Consider the following 22,919-nt stretch of genomic DNA (forward strand, 5'->3'; position numbering starts at 1 on the left):
GCACTCAGAAACAAAAGCATATGCTTTGAGAAGAAAATCTGTGATAAACAGCTTAACACACTTAAAACCACCTTCATCAAACAGGGACACGCCATCACAGAAATAGATAGCATCATGGAATGGACCACCCAAATACCTCCGAGAGAACCTGCTTCAATACAGACAAAAACAACCCTTTGACTGCACACCCGAAGTTGTCATCAACCACCCCACACTGGAGCCCATATGTGGAGAACAGAGTATTATTAAACAATAGGGTGGATAAAAATCAATTAAATTTAAAAAAAAATTGCATTTTTTATTTAAAATGCTTTTTGAGGAAAAAAGCTATCTAAAGATGGTTTTAATAAAGATACATTATAGCTCAAAGATATCTCATCATGGAATAGGGATTATGAATTCTAATTCTATAGTATGAGACAATATATTCATGTAATGTTTAAGAAAAGTTTTGTAAGTGAGTTCCAATAGTTCATGGATTAGGGACCCAATTTTATGGGATTCCAGGGGCTTCTGTATAGATTATTTAATCTTTCTATCTACCTGATGGGACTCAGTGCTCAATCTAGAAGATACCATCAGAGGTGCTTAGTTTTGCAGTTCTCAAACTGTCGATTTGCGTCTCCAGAGATAACATGCTTGTAAACAGCAAAAATGTTTTTAACTAAAACAAACATACATACATAGGTGAGAAATAACAGACCTCAACCCTATTGTCCCTCTGCAAATTTGTGTATACAGAGTCAATCCTTTTTCTCTTTCTAAAAGTGCAAAGTTTCAAAAAGTTCAATGAATAGAAGATTGTTGGGGGCGGAATAGATCTGGACAAGGAGAAGAAGTCCGGAGATAAATGTGAGAAGGGAGGGACAGGCAGTAGAAACAAAAGTGAAACTGTTTGAGCAGCATATTCCAGAAGTCTTAAGGTCTTTCTGAGTGTAGCCTTCATTGATTTGAGATCTGCCATACCATTCTCTCACTAGAAGGGAAAACCTATAATGCTAGTAGGCCATAAAAGAGATGCAGTTTGGGAATATTTTAATGAAGTTCTTCTACCTGTGGGTATGACAGGCATGTGTGCAAAATGCAAACAGCGCAACAAAAAAATGCAAGGCCTGGTTGCCCGAAAGAAACAACATCACGAGAAGTGTTCCTCCTCAGGAGGACGCTGCGTTGAAGATGATGAAAGGAACGTGTCTGAACATGCAGGATCTTCAGGTTGGTAAACTTTTTTATTTCGTACTTCTTTCTTAAGGACTGCCGGTCTTCCTTCTGGACTATTCTTGAATTCTCATGCTTGAGCAAAAAAATAGAGTTGTTCCTCTATGGTACTATCATTTTAGATGCAGTTCTGATAAAAAAAATAAATAGCTGAAATAGGCAGATCTTCCTTTTAGGATTTCCCCTTTAAAGTAGTACTGAGTGTCAGTGAATGCAATGAGCAATACTAAATGAGCAGTATGGTAATAATAAACAAACAACTGCACGGACTTATTTTGTTTAGGAGAATCCATCGTCAACATACAGGATTCTGAAGACTATCCACCTTCAAGAGCACCATAATTTTCTACAGTTTTGGAGTTATCTGCCAATGACAGGGTTTCAGTCACATCATGTATGTCACACAGCCACAGTATATCATCAGTAGCAAAAAGAAAAATAAAATCTCCAGCATCCAGAAACAACCATAGATAAAGTTTGTGATAAGAACCAGCAGATTACAAAAAGAGGTAATGGATGAAAAAACTGCCCGGTTTGTTTATGCAACAAACTCTCCTTTCCATATGATTGAGAACCCACGCTTCATTAACATGGTTCAGTCATTAAGACCAGGATACAGTCCACCCAACATAGCAGATGTCGCAGGCAAATTTCTGGATAAAGTGTATGAAAGAGAAAGTGAGCAGTGTGCAAAAGGTCTAGAGGGTGAAATTGTTAACCTGAGTCTGGATGGGTGGAGCAATGTCCACAATGATCCTGTTGTATGTGCTTGTGTGACAACCGAAGAAGGGAATGTCTTCCTTACAGAAACAACTGATACATCAGGAAACGCACACACTGCAAAATACTTAGAAGAAGTAGCAGTAAAAGCTATAACAAACTGTGAAAAAAAATTCAAATGTCTAGTACGCAGCTTGGTCATAGACAATGCTGCAAATGTATCCAAGCTGAGAAGAAATTATTTAGAAGAGAGTTCCAAGCTAATAACATATAGTTCAGTGATCATTTGATGCACTCCTAGCCAAAGACTTCAGTGTTCCATAAATAAAAGCTAATGTTGTTGAAATTGCAAAATACTTCCGTAACAACCAATTTGCAGCAGCTGATCTGAAAAACGTGGGAGGAAGCAAGCTAACTCTCACACAAGACATGCGATGGAACTCAGTAGTGGACTGTTTTGAGCACTAGATCAAGAACTGGCCTAATCTGATGACAGTTTGTGAACAAAAAGATGGCACTGTCACAGCCAAAGTTCTTAACATTGGGCTTAAGAGAAATGTTGAACACATGCTGAGTACCCTGAAGCCTATTTCTGTAGCCTTGAACAAAATGCAGGGAAATAGCGTTTTATTGCTGACACTGTTGAAATTGGAAGGAACTGAGTGAGATCTTAAAAAGAGAAATGTGCAATGACAGAGTTAAATTACAAGTATTAAAAAACCGAATGGGACCAGCACTATCTCCAGCTCATTTTCTTGCAAATATTCTCAATACTCAGTACCAGGGTCAAACCTTAACTGCTGCAAAAGAGGAGTTGGCTATGACATGGACATCCAGCAATCATCCCTCCAGAATGTCAACTATAATAAACTTCAGAGCTAAGGGTGAACCATTCAAGAAATATATGTTTGCTGACGATGTTTTAAAGAAAGTCACACCAGTGAACTGGTGGAAGTCACTTAAGCACTTGGATTCAGAGACTGTTGAAGTGAGAATTTCATTTTAACAGCAGTAGCTTCTTTCTGCTGGTGTAGAAAGAATATTTTCTTCCTTTGGACTAATTCATTCCAAATTGAGAAATCGTTCGGGACCTGAAAAAGCAGGAAAGCTTGTTTTTCTTTTCCAGATTATGAACAAACAGGAAAATGAAGGTGAAGACGACTGAGTTAGCTGCAGAAGCCAATATTTTAAGTTTCTCATGTTGACCATTTAACTATTTTAGTTAAAAACAATTTTAACAAAAACAAACCTGATTTTAAAAAAACTTGAATGTTTAAATTCAAAAATTCATATGCTTGTTTTGTTAATTATGTTTGCTGTTGAAGAAAAAATCCAGAATACCTAACGTCGTCGTTTTAGTTAAATAAAAATTTAAATGTCTGTCTGGTGATGTTCTCCTAATACAGCATGGCAAGAAAATTCTCTAAATATTAATGATTAACCTGTTCAACTGGAGGTTAGTTCACCTCCCAATGACTTCATAAATATCTGCTTCAATTACCTTTGGTAAAAGAAATAACCAAACAATCATTCATTTTCTGATATAGCTGTAAAACTAATCTGAAAAGCTTTCAAAGTAAATCACTTTAAAAATGTATAGTGTGTACCTTCTAAAAATGAAACCTACATCTATCTCTGAGTTGTGAAGAGTATGTATTAAGGTTATAACAACCAACAAGAATGCAAGTAGAAATCCATGATTAAATAGAGTCTTCCTGACTAGTGATTTAAATCAATTTGATTTAAATCAAATCTACCCTGTTAAACAATTACAACTCCTACTCAGTAAAGACCACAGCCTGAAAGAAATCTTTCCCGAACCCGCTCTGCTAGCTTTCAAACAACCCCTTAAGCTCTCCAAGCTTATCATCCAGAAGCAAGCTCCCCACAGACCAGGACACACCAATTCGAAGTAGCACTAGACCTTGCCACAACAACAGACATGTCTCCACGGCTGACTATCAAAACCCCATACAACAAACCTTTCAAGATCTATGGGTCCTAAACATGTCTGTCACAACATGTGTACCTCAGTGCACTAAATGCCGCAATAACAACTATTTAAGTGAAAAGAGACCCTGTCCCTGTCTCTCAAATGAACTCACATAGGAAAATGATAAAACATCATAAAAACATCAGGTGAATACTTTTCACAAAACGCTCATCCTACATCTGACCTCTCATCTTCAAAGGAAACCTTGCAACACCTTCACAAGACAAACCTGAGAGCTTAAATTCATAACTGTGCTAGACACTAAAAATCATGGTCTTAATAAAGACACTGGATTTATGGCTTATTAAAGCAATCTGTAATGCATCTCCCCTTTTAGTCTTATGACTGAGGGGGTGTTAATGGGCCACTTTACCTTGAATGGTCTCTTAGAATATGTGCTAACTACTTACGCTAAACAATCTATTCCACCCTGTATTTAGTTGTGACACTCTGAGTACCTTTCCCAGACCTGAAGAACGCTTTGTAGCTGGAAAACTTGTCTCTTTCACAACACAAGCTGGTCCAGTAAAAGATATTGGGCTTGGCCACACTTGCAGATGTAGAACGCTGGGAGTTAAACCAGCCTTTGGAGACAGCAGCAGGGAAAGCGCTGTTGTGTGTTCACACTGTCAGTTGCAAGCGCAGTGGCGTGGCCACATTAGCAGCTCTTGCAACACCACAGAGAGCAGTGCATTGTGGTAGCTATCCCAGTGTGCAAGTGACTGCAGCGTGCTTTTCAAATGGGGGGTGGGGTGGAGTGGAGTGTGACAGGGAGTGTGTTGTGTGTATGTGGGGGGAGAGACAGTGTGTTTTGGAGGGCAGAGAGCGTGTCAGCATGCTGTCTTGTAAATTCAGACAGCAGCAGGGGTAAACCCTGACATCAGCCCCCCCCCCCCACACACACACACACGCGCGCACACACACAAATGCTTGCCTCCACAACAGCAGCATTCCACAGTGACGGTTTGTTTTGTGTCCCAGAGCAGATACGCAGCTGGCTGACAGAAGGAGCTTTGAAAGGGGATATCCGCATGCCTGCAGCTGAGTTCAAAACAATGACCAGAGTGGCCACTTGACTTCAGGGGATTATGGGATGTTTTCGGAGGCCAATCACAGCGCAGTAATGCAACACGTTGTCCACACTGACACCTGGGTGTTTCAGCCAGAGAGCAGCAAGCTTTATGCTTCTCATGGAGGTGGATCACCAGGAGCGCTCCAGCTTCAGAGTCCAGGCGCTTTAAGTCCGTTGCCAGTGTGGACACCTCAGGAGTTAGGGTGCCCGGGGATGATTTAATGCACTCTAACTTTCAAGTGCAGCCAAGCCCATTACCACACACACCTTGTCTCATCAGTAACAAGAAGTTATTTGAGTAAGAAGTAATTTAGTTATTTAACTGCTTGAGCAAACTGGGAACCTGATCCCAGGATCTAAACTCCCTGTCCCTTTCCACTAGGGAAACCATGATGGGAATCTCACAGAGGGCCCAATACAAGATGTGAAACAGCTCCTAACACAGGCACAGAATAGGAGCTAAGAGCCCATTGCAGGATCAGAGCCAGAGTTTCTGTCCCCAAGAGAGGAAGGTATACTCGGAGAAAGAACTTACACACCAGAACCATTATCCTGCTAGTTACGTGAAGTCTAAGGAGCATTCCAAGTTACTTTGCATTAGATCACATCACAAAGGGACTTAGGCACCTAAGAAGGCAGGTAGGTACCTAATTCCAACATTTAGACACCACCGGCATTCATAAAACCCTGCTCAGCTGCCACCTAACCCTCAATAGGGTCCTGAGTTTCTACCAGTGGGCATGTGCAAAACTGCCTTAGTGCAGATACTGCCAAGCAGCCTAACGCATGCCTTAGTTCCTACAGGATTCTCAAAACCCACTAGTCTCATGGGTGAGACCCAATCTGGTTTACGTGTTCTGGGCCTGCCTAAATCACATAGGACAGCTGGTGCTGAGAATTTTTGGTGCTGGCTGCCCATCCTATTATAGCCAATAGCTCAGGGGTTAGGGCACCTGCCTACTATGTAGGATACCCAAGTTTGAGTCCTCACATACCTGATTTGGAACAGGGACTTGAACCAGCTCTCCCACTGCTCAGGTGGCCGCCCACTCAGCTTGTTGGCTTCTGTGACTCCCTTTCTTAGGCACCTAACTTGGGGGCTGTGAATTCCACGGAGTGATGGCATTGCAACCCCTAAATCCCCTTTGTGAAACTAGCCCTTCCTACCTAAAACTTTCATTGACACAAACTTTACCAAATATTCCATATTAAATTCTGAGGAGTAAGACAGATCAGGGCACTAATCTCCATTTCTCTGGAGGGCTCCATGTGCTTCATCCTTATTAGTATTAAAGTGAGTTACTCACATACACTAAAAAACAAAACAAAACAGAGCTACCCACTCAGACTCAATTAAAACAGTAAGCCCTATCTCAACAGAAATCAGTAAATCTTCCAAAATACATCTAAGAACAGACTGTTCCAAGGTAAAAGCATTGTTCTGTGATTTTTATGTCTGTGTGGCACATGATCTTTATTTTTCCACTATCCAATTGCTTTCAAGAGTTCTTGAGATAATTCCATCCCATTAGTGAAGGCCTTACTCCTTTACCTAGATAGATGAATTATTAATGCCATGCGAAAGGAAAGTATGCCAACCATCATTTTATTACAAAATAATTATTAGCTAGTTTACACTCAATTAACAAATGAAAAACTAGGACATATATCTTGCCCAGGGGCCAGTAGGTAAATGTGGAAGAATTTTGGAAGCATTAGTGTGAGCCAGAAGCCATCAGATCCCTCCTTAGGATCATAGACTATCAGGGTTGGAAGGGACCTCAGGAGGACATCTAGTCCAAACCCCTGCTCAAAGCAGGGCCGATCCCCAACTAAATCATCCCAGCCAGGGCTTTGCCAAGCCTGACCTTAAAAACCTCTAAGGAAGGAGATTCCACCACTTCCCTAGGTAACCCATTCCAGTGCTTTACCATCCTCCTAGTGAAAAAGTTTTTCCTAATATCCAACCTAAACCTCCCCCATTGCAACTTGAGACCATTACTCCTTGTTCTGTCATCTGCTACCACTGAGAACAGTCTAGATCCATCCTCTTTGGAACCCCCTTTCAAGTAGTTGAAAGCAGCTATCAAATCCCCCCTCATTCTTCTCTTCTGCAGACTAAACAATCCCAGCTCCCTCAGCCTCTCCTCATAAGTCATGTGCTCCAGCCCCCTAATCATGTCTGTTGCCCTCCGCTGGACTCTTTCCAATTTTTCCACATCCTTCTTGTAGTGTGGGGCCCAAAACTGGACACAGTACTCCAGATGAGGCCTCACCAATGTCAAATAGAGGAAAATGATCACGTTCCTCGATCCGCTGGCAATGCCCCTACTTATACATCCCAAAATGCCATTAGCTTTCTTGGCCACAAGGGCACACTATCGACTTATATCCAGCTTCTTGTCCACTGTAACCGCTAGGTCCTTTTCTGCAGAACTGCTGCCTACCCATTCGGTCCCTAGTCTGTAGCAGTGCATGGGATTCTTCCATTCTAAGTGCAGGACTCTGCACTTGTCCTTGTTGAACCTCATCAGATTTCTTTTGGCCCAATCTTCTAATTTGTCTAGGTCCCTCTGTATCCTATCCCTACCCTCCAGCGTATCTACCATGCCTCCCAGTTTAGTGTCATCTGCAAACTTGCTGAGGGTGCAGTCCACGCCATCCTCCAGATCATTAATGAAGATATTGAACAAAACTGGCCCCAGGACTGACCCTTGGGTCACTCCGCTTGATACTGGCTGCCAACTAGATATGAAGCCATTGATCACTATCTGTTGAGCCCGATGATCTAGCCAGCTTTCTATCCACCTTATAGTCCATTCATCCAGCCCATACTTCTTTAACTTATTGGCAAGAATACTGTGGGAGACCGTATCAAAAGCTTTGCTACAGTCAAGGAATAACACCTCCAACTGCTTTCCCCTCATCCACAGAGCCAGTTATCTCGTCATAGAAGGCAATTAGGTTATTCAGGCATGACTTGCCCTTGGTGAATCCATGCTGACTGTTCCTGATCACTTTTCTTTCCTTTAAGTGCTTCAGAATTGATTCCTTGAGGACCTGCTCCATGATTTTTCCAGGGACTGAGGTGAGGCTGACTGGCCTGTAGTTCCCCGGATCCTCCTCCTTCCCTTTTTTAAAGATGTGCACTACATTAGCCTTTTTCCAGGACTTCCCCTGATTGCCATGAGTTTTCAAAGATAACGGCCAATGGCTCTGCAATCACATCCGCCAATTCCTTTAGCACCCTCGGATGCAGTGCATCCTTCCTGGATAATATGTACTGTGAGCCCTTGCTCTAATTCTGAAATTTTATCAAAACATACAACCAAGTTGGTCTGGTTTATTCTTTTCAAACTCACCATTATGATTCTATTTTGTCCTCAGGGTTAATCTACACTGCAGCTGCAGTGGGGGGAGTGTTATTTGCAGCTCATGTAGACTTACCTGCACTAGCTGTACTAATGAGGATACGGCAGTGCTGGCTGAATAAGCCAGTCTGATTTCCCTGGATACGTACTCGCTTGTGAAACCAGTGCTGAAGCCTATGCTGCTATGCATAGGTATTTTTAATGAGCTAGCTAGATTAAAGTTAGCATGGGTATGAGTAAATGAGCTGTCAATCATACCCCCACTTGCAGCATAGATATACCCTAAGTGTGACATGGGAATTTTGCCACTGACTTCAGTGAGAGGGAGGGAGAGGGGAGTTATAATGATTTTTCTTTTAATATTTGTTCAACTACCTTACTAAAGATAGCCACTCCCTTACAACAAAATTAAACTAGAAGCACTACTATGAATTAACAAAGAAAAAGTACCTTGTTGAATGAGAAAAGAAGTATTTGCTGCTTTCAATCCATGCACATAAATCCTACTGGCAACAAATGAGAATTTTGCACTTGGCTAAGGTCAATATCTAACTCAAAGATTAGAAAATTATTTTAAAGGTGTAGAACACATACAAACATAGGGCCAAATTCTGCCCTTAAATATATCTGCACAACACCAATTCAATTAAAGGAAGTTACATGCACATCTGAGGATATAATTTCAGAAAAATAACTGACTGAAAATCAGTTGCACTAATAACTCAGTTGTTCCAATAATCAAATATATTTCCCAGGAGGATTATAACTTTGCATGGATAATGCCAGATGCCCTGAAAATTGGGTTTCAAAGCATAGTATTTAAAGTTACCTCTCAATTTCTGGTGTGAAGACAGGGAGGAGGAAGATGCTCCACAACACAAATGGGGGAAAAAGCAATTAAACAAATTAAAAGTTAGAACTTGATGATTTCTGCATATTTAAAATGAATGGTAGAATAAAGACAGAAAAGCACTGTATTTAACTTAGGCAATATTTAATTTAATAAGTAAAAAAGATCCAAAGATTCCTTATTGAAATGACAAGGTCTAGTTGCTACCATCAGTAATGCTACTTATTTTTTAAAAAGTTTTAAAAGTCTTATCTGCAAGTGTTCGATGCAGCCACTACAATTCTGAGTTTTCTTTTTCATTAATCAAAAGGTGTAGATTGTCACAGTCTGAATCAATGAAGATAAAAAATTATTATTTTATGATTAACTATATAACAAAACACCTGCTTCACTTGTTTTTTTTAAATTGCCTGTACTCCGATATTAGTGTAGTTTCTGGTCATAAAATGCAAAATCAAAAGAAGTAATTTACTGTGTCATATTTTAGTCAATATGACCTTTAAAGTTAATTATCTAATTTGATACTAGACAAAAACCACTGTCTTTTCTCCAACATTACAAATCTACTTTATGAGACAGATGAAATGTGGTGTATATATATGCAAGGCAAAACAAAAAATCCTAGCAAATATGGCAAAAAAGGAAAAATTACCATTCAGAAATGAAGTTCCATTTGCTGCTTACAGGATCAAGTCCAAAGTGGCTGTGAGAGATGTCGAAAACCCTCATATCCCAGAGAGTTGAGGGTGGAATGCAAAGAGCATTTTGCAAGACAGGTCCCTTAGTTCCTCAGCTCCCAAAATCAATTGTACGAATTGTATTTTTAAGTGGGTGGTAAGCACTGACAAGCTAAGTCTCTTATAACTTTTCATATTTGATGGAAAGTTATAGAAGCCAGAGTGTAGGACAAAAAATTGTTTTAAACTCTGAATAAGCTACACCATTGTATAATGTAATAACCTGCTTCTACAGTTTACACATTTCTCTGCAGTACTTTTAAAATCCACTCATTTGTAGTGACACTAATACAGTATTACCAAAAATAATAAAATGGCACCGGTATATGCCATATTCTGAATCTGTTCCCTAATTATGTCAAAAATGGAAAGAGAAACTGTTTAGAATACACTAATTTTTTCTCTCTCTTCCTCCAGCCAGAATGAAACGTAATGTCATACTAGAACCAATAAGCGATTCAACCTGCCTCTTCCTTCCATTTTTCCAAAAAGTAGCTAATATAGATTAGTAGTAACGCTCTGAAATTACTTTCAAGTTTGTCCGTATTTAGTTACCCGAACCCGAGTTTCTGAGAGAGCAACACAAACAAGTTTAGCTCTGAGTAGAGTCTTAAAGTCTCATCTATATTCCCTACATAGAGTAGTGAACACTAATTCAGATTTGTAAGTGGTATTCAATGCTAGTTTTGTTTTCTCACAGTTTGTGCATACATTACAAATACAAATTTGTGAAATTATTTAGTGAGAAAAATATAAAAGTTACAAGGTGAAGTTCTTTAGTGAGTGAAGTACAGTTCTTTGGTGAGCATGGACACAATACATGGAATCTGCTTCTTTCCATGAAAACCTGGTTGATTTGAATACGAACGAAATTCTGCCACCTTGCGATTTACACGTGTTAGTATCTGCATAAGCTCAAGTTTCTTTGCATGTTGTTTCAGCATCAAACATAGCGACTGAATAAACCAGGAGCCTTCTGATGAGTTTCTCCACGAGTAATAGCCTACAGAAGAATAAATTGTTAAGTGAAATACACTTAATTGGTCCAGTGTAGTGTCCTGTGACCGAGTAACGATCAGGAAAAAATAGTTAGTTTACAAGAGTAATTTTCTTGGGAACAATCAATCAAGAGTAATCAAGAGTTAAAATAATTAAATAAAGGTTTTAAAATAAATGACTCTAGCTTGTTACTTAAATAATCAAAACATACTTTCAATAGACATGACCACTCCATCTCCAAAACACAACACAAAGAGTTAGTTCAGATTGCCTAATCCTGACCTCCTTTACTAATCTAGACAAACCCTAGGCAAAGGAAGAGTCAAAACTGGGCAATCCATCTTTCACCACACAGTGTTCTAAGTGCAGCAGCAGTTTCTATTTAATTACACCATTAAAAGACACATATACAACAGGGAGAGAGGACAATATAGTCAGATTCAGGACCCAGTCGCTCAGACCTCAGCATCACTGTCCTTGCCCTTCTCCAATCTCCTATATGCAGGAATAAAGCTACTAATCTATTCCCTGCCATTGAAATTGTGGATGGAATCAGAGGAGTTCTAATATAATGTCTCATATGGACAATATGAAGAATTAGATTACCTCCTCACATTATGTTTGTATTAATCACTATTTCTGGGTTGTGCAGGAACTACAAGTGAGGGTGGAATCTATACATCAGAAGAAAATTTGATTGTCAGGTACTCCCAAAGTCATCCCAAATAGTAATATACTTTTTGTTTCTTGCCATAATTTATTTGCATAGATCTGATTAACTGGGCACCCAGTACTACCGCAAATGAATGTTTGAGTCTGGAGGGTTTGACAGTGAAAAAATACCCTAACATTCAATTTATTGTAGGCATTTCAAGCTCTACCTCACTTTGTGCATAAGCACAAGAAAGTGAAAAAAGAAAGGCAATGGGAATCGTTTTATGAAAGAATAAAAAAAAAAAGTATTCAACCACCTTCAAATCAAGTGTAACATTAATACAAACAAACATCTATGTATTTTAGCACTGAAGAATTTTGACATGAGCCTCTCTTACCTGGAACAGTAGAATATGCATATAGGAAGTCTGCTTCTACAGGCATTTTCTGACAGGTATTTTCCTCTGAGCTACTGTCTGTCTCAACGCCAGAATCTAATTCTGTCCCTCTACAAGCCTGGAGAGAAGGTAGGGGAAACAAATTGAAGAAACAGTAAAGGTCAGCAGTAAACATCCCCAAGGTGTCCACTGTTAATTCAAACTTTGACATCTCACTGATGTGAAAAACAATTAAATGAACTATAAAAAGAATGAGATTCCTATACTTAACATGTTTTAGTACTGTTTGAATGCCAAGTACGGCAATCGGAGTTTATGTCATTGATTGCATCAGTTTGACTAAATTATGGGTTTATTCATTCAAAGTTTTGGTTTTTCATATAAGAATATATTGAAATTCTGACTGATGTTTCAAAGATTTCTGGATAGCCCCGATGGAACTCATAACTTGACCTATTACAACTTCCGCCTACTTACATAAAGCCAGACAGTGCCACCTTTACTCAAGGAGAATAGTATCTTACTCTGCAAGTAGTCCTTTTGAAATCAATATAAGCAGTAAAAAAGTCTGAGCTTTGCCTCATCATCTAATGGAAAACTTGCATTATTCAAGTACGTAGCAGCTCAGCTGTGCTTTACCTGAAAGAAGAAAAGTTTTGGCTTTCCCACAAGACTCTTACATCTGTCTCCTCTGAACAGGCCTGTTAATATTTTCAATTCAAGAGGACCATCTGTACCATAGATTAATCCATCTTCACCATGACTTAACAACACACAAACAAAACTGCTTCGATTGCTGTGATCATCTTTAGCAACTAGAAAAAGATGAGAGAAATAATTGGTGTTTGAAACTTCCCATGCAATAGAAAAGTATGTTTATTATGATGTTAACAAGGACCTTATTTGGCAATATTGGGTTCAACAATCACTTACACATACATGTACAGGCCAGCCATTGTACCTCACCTGTGACAATGAGAAACCACCCATGGCAAACATTAGGAGTAGACTACATAGTTGGCTGCCTTGGGCATCTAATTTTTAGGAGTGGCTCTTGCATGGCTGCTCCCTACACTCCCAGGAGCCAAGACAGGTTCTGAGGATCTGCCCCTTTTAAGTCTCATGCATTGTTCGGAGCAGCAGTCATATCTGGGGCAAGAAGCAGCTAAACAAACAACAATGCATCCCAACCCAGTCGCCTCCACCTGCACCAGCTGGGAGAACTTCAGGAGAGTGGGTGTTTGCCCCTTTAATGGTATCCTTCACGTCCTCTACACTGCTGCATACTTGTGGAACGGAGTGCCGAAGTCTTTAGTGCTAACTCTATAATAACCTGGATAAAAGGCTAGGTGAATCTCTATGTCCATTTAGTCCTCCATTGAGAGGAGTCAACAAGGTTGAAAATTGGTGACAGCTATGGTGATGATGGTTTTTGTGATATAAACAATATATTCAATTAGATCTAAACAAAAAACAAACTTTCTACATGGTAATGTTGGATCACTACCAACGTAGGCTATATTTGAACCAGGAACCATGTAATAAGAGGGCATCTATCATATTACCAATCTCCCGCAATGGTTAATGATCTACTACTTAACTTTTATTATAGATCCCTATCTTCTCATCCAATTTTATCTTAGTGATATTTGATATTATTGAAATTTATATTCTTAAACAAGAAGTCAGCATTCTCCAACACTATATCTTAGTTTCAACAACTCCTATTTCATCTGTGATTGTGGCTTTATATTTTCCCATCTTTTACTAATATGAGTGTTTTAAGGCTCAGTTCTTGGCCCTTTTTACCATTGAGAACACATCAATTCTAGCTCATACTTAAGACCTAACTTCTATCTAAGCTTTTACTTATAGAACCCTACCTATATTTCTGTGTTAATTACATCCAACTCCACATCTCCTTTAGTTAATTATTTGATCACTGGGTCCCATCTATTGCACTTAATTCCTTTTATATTTTTTCTAATCATCCTAATCTGTAACATCAAGAGATCCAGAATGTTCCCTCCAGAATATTCTTCTCCTTCAGAAAGAGGAACCATGTTACAGGCTTTCTACCTCTGAATCCAATTCAAAACATCATTCCTGGTTTCCAAAATTATTCATAAACTGTTCTACCCTTCCTCTAACCTTGCATTTGCCTATTCCTCATCTCACTCTGCTTCTATGAAGTTATTCATAGAATCATAGAAGTATAGGACTGAAAGGAACCTTGATAAGTCACCTACTCCAGTTCCCTGCACTCAAGGCAGGACTACATAATAACCAGACCATTCTTGACATGTGTTTGTCTAACCTGTCCTTAAAAGCCTCCAACGACAGAGATTCCACAACCTCCCTAGGCAAACTGTTCCAGTGCTTAACTACCCTGACAATTAGGAAGTTTTTCCTAAAGTCCAACCTAAACCTCCTTTGCTGCAATTTAAGCCCATTGCGTCTTGCCCTATCTTTAGAGGTTAACAAGAACAATTTTTCACCCTCCTCCTTATAACACCCTTTTATGTACTTGAACTTAGGTTCTCCCCCAGTCTTCTCTTCTCCAGACTAAACAAACCAGTTTTTTCCAATCTTTCCTCATAGGTCATGTTTTCTAGACCTTTAATCGTTTTTGTTGCTCTCCTCTGGACTTTCTCCAATTTGTCCACATCTTTCCTGAAATGCGGCACCCAGAACTGGACACAATACTCCAGTTGAGGTCTTATCAGCATGGAGTAGAGTAGAAGAATTACTTCTTGTGTCTTGCTTACAACACTCCTGCTAATACATCCCAAAATGATGTTTGTTTTTTTGCAACAGTGTTACACTTTTGACTCGTATTTAGCTTGTGATCCACTATGACCCCCAGATCCCTTTCCGTAGTACTCCTTCCTAGGCAGTCATTTCCCATCTTGTATGTGTGCAACTGATTGTTCCTTCCTGAGTAGAGAACTTTGCATTTGTCCTTACAATGTCATCCTATTTACTTCAGACCATTTCTCCAATTTGTCCGTATCATTTTGAATTTTAATCTTCTCCTCCGAAGCATTTGCAACCCCTCCCAGCTTAGTATCATCTGCAAACTTTATAAGTGTACTCTTTATGCCATTATCTAAATCATTGATGAAGATGTTGAACAGAACCAGACCCAGGACCGACCCCTGTGGGACCCCACTTGGTATACCTTCCCAGCTTCACTCTATTGTTCTCCTCCCCAGGATTTTCCGATTAGGTGGGGGAGCTGGTATCTCACTTTTACTGCCCCATTATGTAGATTTTTCTCTCTCTAGCATGGTTTGGGGGGCCATGTACTGTAATCAAAATATGACAAAATGAGAGAGACTGTATTCTCAGGTCTGGACTTAGTTTTTCCTGCTACAGTTCTCCCAGAGACCGAGCAAATACGTTTGCAATACTCATGTGTTAGGGACAAGGGCAGACCTTGCTAAGATGCCACAATCACCTCTGATAGGTGATATGCACAGAAGTAAATGCAGATGAGGGTAGCAGCCTTGTCGCAGCAATAAAAGAATATATAAAAAATTTCAAACATGTGCCTTTCTTTCACTATGACTGCAACAGGAAGGAGGTATTAGGAAACTTGAATAGAAAAAGTTTAGTTAAAAACAGTGGCATTTAAGTTGCGTGGCTAGTTTAGAAATAGACAGTAAAGCAGACCCCTATATAAAGACACTTTATATTCTAAAACAGATTTTTTTTTTAAATCCTTCATTCTCTTTCCAAACTAGGAATTGTGACAGAAAAGTAACATGTAAATGATCTCAGTTAGGTTCTGAACACCTACCTGCAGGTTAAAGAGTTCAGATTCTGAGGACAGCAGCAAAAATTGCACATAGCTCTCAGTCCTGCAAGGTGTTGAACATGAAGCTAATCCCACAAAGCACTGAAGCATGTGAGTAGCTGTACATCGTCAATGAACTACTCACATGCTTAAAGTGAATCATGTGCTTTGCTCGATCATCCCAGAGGGCTCAGCAGCTTGCAGGATCAAGCTCAAAGAACCTGTTTTTTTTCTTTTAGCATCCACAATTTTCCACTTATAAGAAGTACTGACCACTTATTCTTTTATCTAAAATTTTAAAGTATATAATTTTAGACTATAGATACATTTTAATAATACAGACCCAGACCATTATTACTTACCATTTTGCAAGATGTCAAACATTTGCTTCCCTGTACGATCATTGTGAAGGTTGACTTTATATCCCAAAGTCATAAAAGTATCTCTGATGCGTGCAGCATCTGCATCAGTACCAGATCGGAATGACATTCCTTTGGATTTGAAAAGAAGATTCACTTTAAATTTCATGTAAAAGACACAGTATAGCTGATTTGGGGTGTCGGAGCCAAATTCTGCTCAGTTACACCAGGATAAGTCTAGACCAACTCCACTGAAGCAAATACTCCAGATTTACACCAGTGTAAGTTGAACAGAATTTGACTGTATGCATTTATCACAAATAAAGCAAAAAGATTTTTCATTCCAAAATGAAACTTTTTGCAACAAACAAACAAACCCCAACAACAGCCTATGGGCCTAAGCAATCACATTAATACCTCTAAAACTTCAAAGGTAAGATACTGGCTGTTAAAATCAGCTTGATAAGTAGAATTTCCTACACTTGTAGTCCCCCTCCTACAAACAGATATTTGGAAGTATCTACCATGAGAATTTACACACATTTAAACCATTACATTTTTACATTAAAAAATCAGTCATCTGGTTGCTTATTTAAGTTTGAAGAACACTACATTTTATCAATTTCTCTGAATTAAGAAGAGCTTTAAAAACAAAATAGAAATATGAACAGTTACCAGTTGCTGGCAGGAAGTTCTTATTATTTATTATTATACATATCCCAATTTCTGGATAATCCATTTTGTAACTCTCATCTGGCTGTATTCCAGAGTCCATGGATTTGCTAACAGGCAGGCTCTTTCTGTATGGAAACCAGATAATATAACAGATGAGTTTACAAAAACCAACAACCATTCTTAACAAGAGGAAACTTCCAAAACTGATTTATAAGCTTAGTCTTTTTCTAATTTTTCTCCGTATTTTTTGGTAAGGTTCTTTTGCAACTAGTGAAAGTGATGATAATTTTCACTACTTGCTCATTAAATACTGTAAGTACCTCTATGAGATCAAATCAACCCCTTGATTTTTAAGTCACTGGGGCTCCACATGGGTGCTGGAGTCATATGCATGAAACAGCTAGCACGATTGTCTTACATAGCCAGGCTCCAAACTGTGAAACTGACTGCATACAGTTCTGTCAAACATAGAGTTACACAAATGAAAAAAAATATCAATTTTTAATCTCTCATTTGCAGTAATCTAATATGCAACTTGTAACACTCTTAGGTAAAAATATTTAGACAGAAGTGTGTCTAAGTTGACAGTACCCCTGCAAAAGGGAATATATACACAACTCCTACTTACATCAATAGACAACAGTTGTGTGTGTATCCGAGGGCAGAATTGGTGCTAAAAGTTTAAACTTAAAATTCAATTCCATCAGAAAGCTACATTAACAGAAAGTTAAACAGATCTAGGAAATGACAATGTTTAAACTTCATGTGCAACCTTAATTCTGTTCCCATGTGTACATTAATTACAATACAGACCATTACTCTGATCCTGCTTAAATTTTACGCATACAAATACAGTACTCACAGTGATGTCACTAATCACATGCTTGAAGTTAGCACATATGTAAGCGATTGCAAGATTGGAGTCTATATGATCACATCACATTCTATTTTCCAAATAATATAACAAACAGGTTTTTTAAGCCCAATAACAATAGGTACGTATGTGTAGCAGCTTGCGGTTCTGTGTAGCATATGTATACCAGATAAAGACCATGAAAGTAGTTTATATTAATGCCCTGTGAACATACGAAATCCAGTGCCCGAAGCAAAGACTAATGCGGAACATTTATCGAGTATCTGCACTCTTTACAAGCTACACAAAAGTGTTCACAAAAACTGACGTGAGTCCTGTGCAAAGTCATTCTCAATGGTGAAACTGTTATACACCTTCTGGATAAAGTTGTCAAAGCACCAAGCCCATACAGCTTCACACACAGAACTTTATGCTTGCTGAGAATCCCTTCCTTTACTCATTGTCTCCCTCCACTAAACGTTTCAATTAACGTAGCCTCACCTTCATTGTACATATTACAACCTTAGTGCCATTGCACTTTAACTGTACTCTGTATATGCAGAATCTGATTTTCAAAAGCTTGTAAGGCTGCCAAATCCAAACCAATGTTAACTGGAACACTAAAAGGAACTATTGGTCAGTTCTTAGGGGTATACGGACTGGGCAGTCTATGTTTTTTCTTCTTTAATTCCTTGCATATTATAAATTATATTATATATTCAGTTTTGCAGTAGACTAAGTTATATTGGGTGTGAATCTGATTTTTTAAAAAAGAGAGTTGTTTACTAACATTGCAATATTGATGAACTAATCTTTGTGATATTTATTCAGTTTGTGTTATTTGCAGTTTCACCATACAATTTCATTCGAGGGCTATATCTCAGGACATTAAATATAAAACTTATTAAAGAAAACTAGAACCACCACACTCACCCTTGGGGACCAAAGAGAGATTTTGCATCTGTCTCATCATGACCTGATTGCAGTCCATCTTTTATATCTGCCATTGCTGTTCTTATTTATTAACTTGAAAACATAAGAAAATAGAAATGTAAGACATAAATTCCTTTTATTCACAACTACAACCGTTTCCTGTTGCTATGCTATTCTGAGGAACTCCAGAGGGGCCTAACAAAATTAGGCAATTGGGTACCATGATAGATAAAATTCAGAATTTACAAATTCAAAAGAAGGAACTTGGGTGGAAGGAATCTGGATTCTATATAAACTGTACCCACTATTAACTGTGCCCACTCATTGTGGATGGTTTAATGAAAACACCAACTCAAAAAAGCAATTAAAATATTAGGCTCTAGAAACAGATGGATAGAAAAATAATTCTGAAAATATTATAATGATGTTATATAAATTCATGGTACTACTGCTCCTTGAATACAGTGTTCAGTTCCGATGACCTCATCTCAAAAAAGACACAAGAGAAATAGAAGAGGTCCAAAGACAGGCAATAAAAATGATTTGAGACTCCATAGGAGGACAGATATTAGATTGTAAACTCTTTGAGGGAAGGACCATGTTTTCCTATGGGTTCATATGGGTTCAGCACTTAGCATAACTGGGCCTCATCCTAGTGAGCATATGGATGCTACTGTAACACAAATAATTTTTTCAAAGATTAAATAACAAAATAGTATAGAGAGCATATATTGGGTGTTCCTATTTATCTTCCATCATAACACAGGAAAAAGAACTTACAATGAAATTGAGAGGCAACAAGTTTAAAACCAATTAAATATATATAGATATATTTTTAAAACACACAATGCAATTGTTCTTGTGGAACAATTGCCACAAGTTATCAAGTCCAAGATTTAACAACATTCCAAAAAGGGTTAGACATTTATACAGAGAGCAAGAACATTTATCGTTACACATTAGAAACGACCAAAAAGTGAGAGCTATAAACCCTCATGCTTCACAGACTAAGCCAGCTATGAAATGACAATAGTTTGAAAGAAACTTCCTCGATGGGCTAATTATTCCGTATTTGTCCATTGCAAGGATTGTTGCACCACCTTCTGAAGTATATGACAGAATGGATCTACATAAAATTTTAAATAACCAAAGAGAGCAAGTTGCAACTGTTGCTGATCAGACAAGATGAAGAAAAATAGTATTCTCTGCTTTGGTTAAGTGTGGAGCTGGCAACGTAGGTTTGATCCTTTCACAGCCACCCTGTTTACTGATTTTCCCCCTTGCTCTAGCCACTATGTTGTCTTAATATACTGTGAATATCCTCAGAACCATGCAAGTCCATCTTCTGTGGATGCAATTACTAATGCATCAAAAGTGTTAACCCCATTTCATGCACCTCTATTTTTCAAAGACAGGTTTGTTATTTTTCAGTGGCTTCATGTCCCATGTATACTCTGGGTACATTTTCTATATCACTTGGGGCTCCAATGTAATTAAGACAACTCCTTGACCACTAAACATTTCCAGACTATTTTTACAGACCTGAAAGCTAGGACCCTGGGAATCAGCAGAAGATTAGATTCCCTGGATATGAACCTGCAAGGAGACCAAATATGGCATAATCCTACCCTAAACTTCAGCAGTTGCCTTCAGCACAATCAAATGTAGGAGGAAATGTGTCTGCGCTGCTAAACTTGCCTGCTCAGCATTATGAACACATACTGTAGCATTGGGCAAGGAGAATCAGTTAAATTGCTTCAGTCCTTTTTTTTTTTAAAATCCCAAAGAGAAGAATATAGAGGAAAAAAAGAAAAGAAGATGGTGGTAGGACAAAAGAAATATTATGGAAAGAGACAGATACAGATAGAGAGGAAGTGGTCTAGTGGCAGCACATGTTCACATAAAACCATATTTAGTTCTTTATGTTAAGACAACATGGGCAGAGTAACTGTGTAAACAATGTACTAAGCCCCAGGAAGAAGCCCTTAGCAACCTCTCTGCCCAACCGATAAGGCTGCATTAAAAGGTTACAGAAGCTTCCTCAGCCAAAAGTAGGGTTTACCTTTATGCAGTGCCTTTTTTGAGTGGAGGGCGGGGAATTAGGGGATTGCAGAACCTCCAGAAAGAACAAGAGCATATACAAAAAGGAGTAGATTCAAGGAAAGAGGAAGAAAAAGATGCACAACAACAAGAAAGGGGTAGAAAAGACACAGAAAATGGCAGAAAGAAATTGTTTGTAGAATGAGGGAAGGTCCCTAGAAGAAACAAAAAAAGAATATAAATCTTTCACCATTGTGCACATTTTTCCATTTCATAAGTCTCAGTTTGGCTACAGATTAGGAGTCCTTAAAAGATGAAACTGCAGACATATTTTAAAATGAGGTGTATTAGTTATTGGCATTTCTATTGCGCTCATCACTATAATATCTAGGCACCTACTGAATTAGGTATTTCTGATCTCTGCAAGCTTTGTAAGTCTGGAGTTTACATCTGATGTAAATTCCAGACTTAGGAAGCTTGCAGGGATCAGAAACTCTCTCAGGGCTTGTCTACACTACCAAGTTTTGTTGACAAAACTTATGTTGACACCCGAAAGTCGACAAAAGAAAAACTGCCAAAGGGTGTCCACACTTGTACCCAATGTGGACACGATCTGTCAACAGAGGGAGCACCATCATCGACAGGGTGAGCAATGCACTATGGGTATGTATCCCACAGTGCAGTAAGGAAGTGGTAAGGAAGAGCTGATCGCTGCGTACGTACTAATATAATATAATTAATAGAGTAACAATGACTGCTCCAGATAGGAAGAATAAGTGGGGCCTTCAGCACATAATGACAAATTAATTCCTTCCTCCCCACAGCTTTGTGGTGACTGAAGTCAGATATGTTTGGTCTGCTCCGATGACTCTAAATTATGGTTTTTGTGACATCACAGTTACTACTGCAGCCACTTGACTTGGTCAATAGGGCCTCTAGTAAGTGGTACTTTTGAATTATAACACGATTCAGTGCTTATAAAAATATTTTATACAATATAAAAACACTTTGAAAAAACATGTTACAAAATACAAAAATGCCACTTACTACACCCCGTTTGGCCAATTCCACGGCTCAACATGGTTCAAGTGGTAGCTGCAATTTCCAGACTGATGCATTCTATGGCATCTGAGTGGAGATGGCCTGCACCTTTTGGAAGCTGAAGTGCCAGGAAGGAAAGTTAGGCTAAGATCAGTTATGTGCTGAATGACCTATTTACCTTTGCTATTTGAGCATTAAGCAACTACAGATTCATTTATATCATTTTCAAAATGAGACTTGTAGTTCACCTTTAATGTTTATGGAATTTTTGAGTCTCTTAATGAAGCAAGTTAGCTACACTTATTTAAAAACAAAACAGAGACCCATCAGCAGACATCTGTTTTGTTGCTGTGCACTCAGACACACGCTGTCAGCAATAATTTTTCTCTATTCCATAGCACTGATGCCAACACCAAGTAATAGCAATGCTCTTGGGAGGTCAATGCTCGTTCTCGCTGACTTGGAGTACTAAGAATTACCTCACCTTAGTTAGCTAATGCAATGATGTCATTTTCTGTCACGGAAAATGCACATTTATCCAGGGAGGATGATCTCATGCTATGGGGGACAAAAAAGTACCTTTGAGCAAACATGTTTAGAATTAATTATAATTGTTCTGCTCTTTGAATTTTTTTTCCTGAGTCTTAAAATATCAGCTATGTGCACGCAGTCAGATAAGAACTTTAAACAGCAAAGGAACCTTTTAAAAAAACTTGATGTGATTACTAGCAGAATATTGATCCTTTTTCCTTAGCTTTTGGGACATTTTATTTACCATTTAGGATCATTTGATTTGTTTTATTTAAAAAATTCAGTTATCAAATGGATAAAAAGCTACAAAAAAGACAGAAGATGTAAAGAAAGATACTTTCTCTAGAGCTTTCTCTCTCTAGGGCAAAGAGAGAATCAGTTGAAACAGGACCCAACATTAGAGTTGCTAGCAAACTACAACAAATTACTGCAGTAACAGACTCCCTGTACAATATACTATTCAAATAAGAATTTTTTTTAAATGAGCAGAGCTGTTCTAAGTTATTCCTTTTGTTGGGACAATGACCAACTACTAAAATAATTTCTTGACCATAGTCAAATGACTTAGAGCAACTGCAACCCCTAACTCCATCTGGACCTACTGAGATTAAACTCAGTCAGACGATGCTTCATTGTATGACATTCATGTTTTAAGTCAATACAATAATCAAATTTT

At 38.5% G+C, this 22,919-nt stretch overlaps 1 protein-coding gene across 5 annotated transcripts in view; it reads right to left on the reverse strand.

Annotated features, from left to right (window-relative positions):
- Positions 1 to 22,919, reverse strand: part of CASP3 (caspase 3) — a 45,408-nt gene that overhangs the window by 14,934 nt on the left and 7,555 nt on the right. For 4 of the 5 annotated variants that reach the window (XM_073341790.1, XM_073341793.1, XM_073341792.1 and 1 more), the window contains exons 2-6: positions 18,632 to 18,724; positions 16,846 to 16,970; positions 16,174 to 16,302; positions 12,652 to 12,827; positions 12,013 to 12,130 (exon numbers count right to left, since the gene is read on the reverse strand). In XM_073341790.1, coding sequence (XP_073197891.1) covers positions 12,013 to 12,130; positions 12,652 to 12,827; positions 16,174 to 16,302; positions 16,846 to 16,970; positions 18,632 to 18,705 — 622 coding nt within the window. In that variant the 5' untranslated portion in view covers positions 18,706 to 18,724. Of the gene's footprint in view, positions 1 to 10,455; positions 10,965 to 12,012; positions 12,131 to 12,651; positions 12,828 to 16,173; positions 16,303 to 16,845; positions 16,971 to 18,631; positions 18,725 to 22,919 lie in introns of those variants that run through there. The other variant, XM_073341789.1, reaches the window with a different exon arrangement.

This window comes from Lepidochelys kempii, chromosome 4 (genome assembly GCF_965140265.1).
Source record: "Lepidochelys kempii isolate rLepKem1 chromosome 4, rLepKem1.hap2, whole genome shotgun sequence".
Classification (NCBI taxonomy): Eukaryota; Metazoa; Chordata; order Testudines; family Cheloniidae; genus Lepidochelys; species Lepidochelys kempii.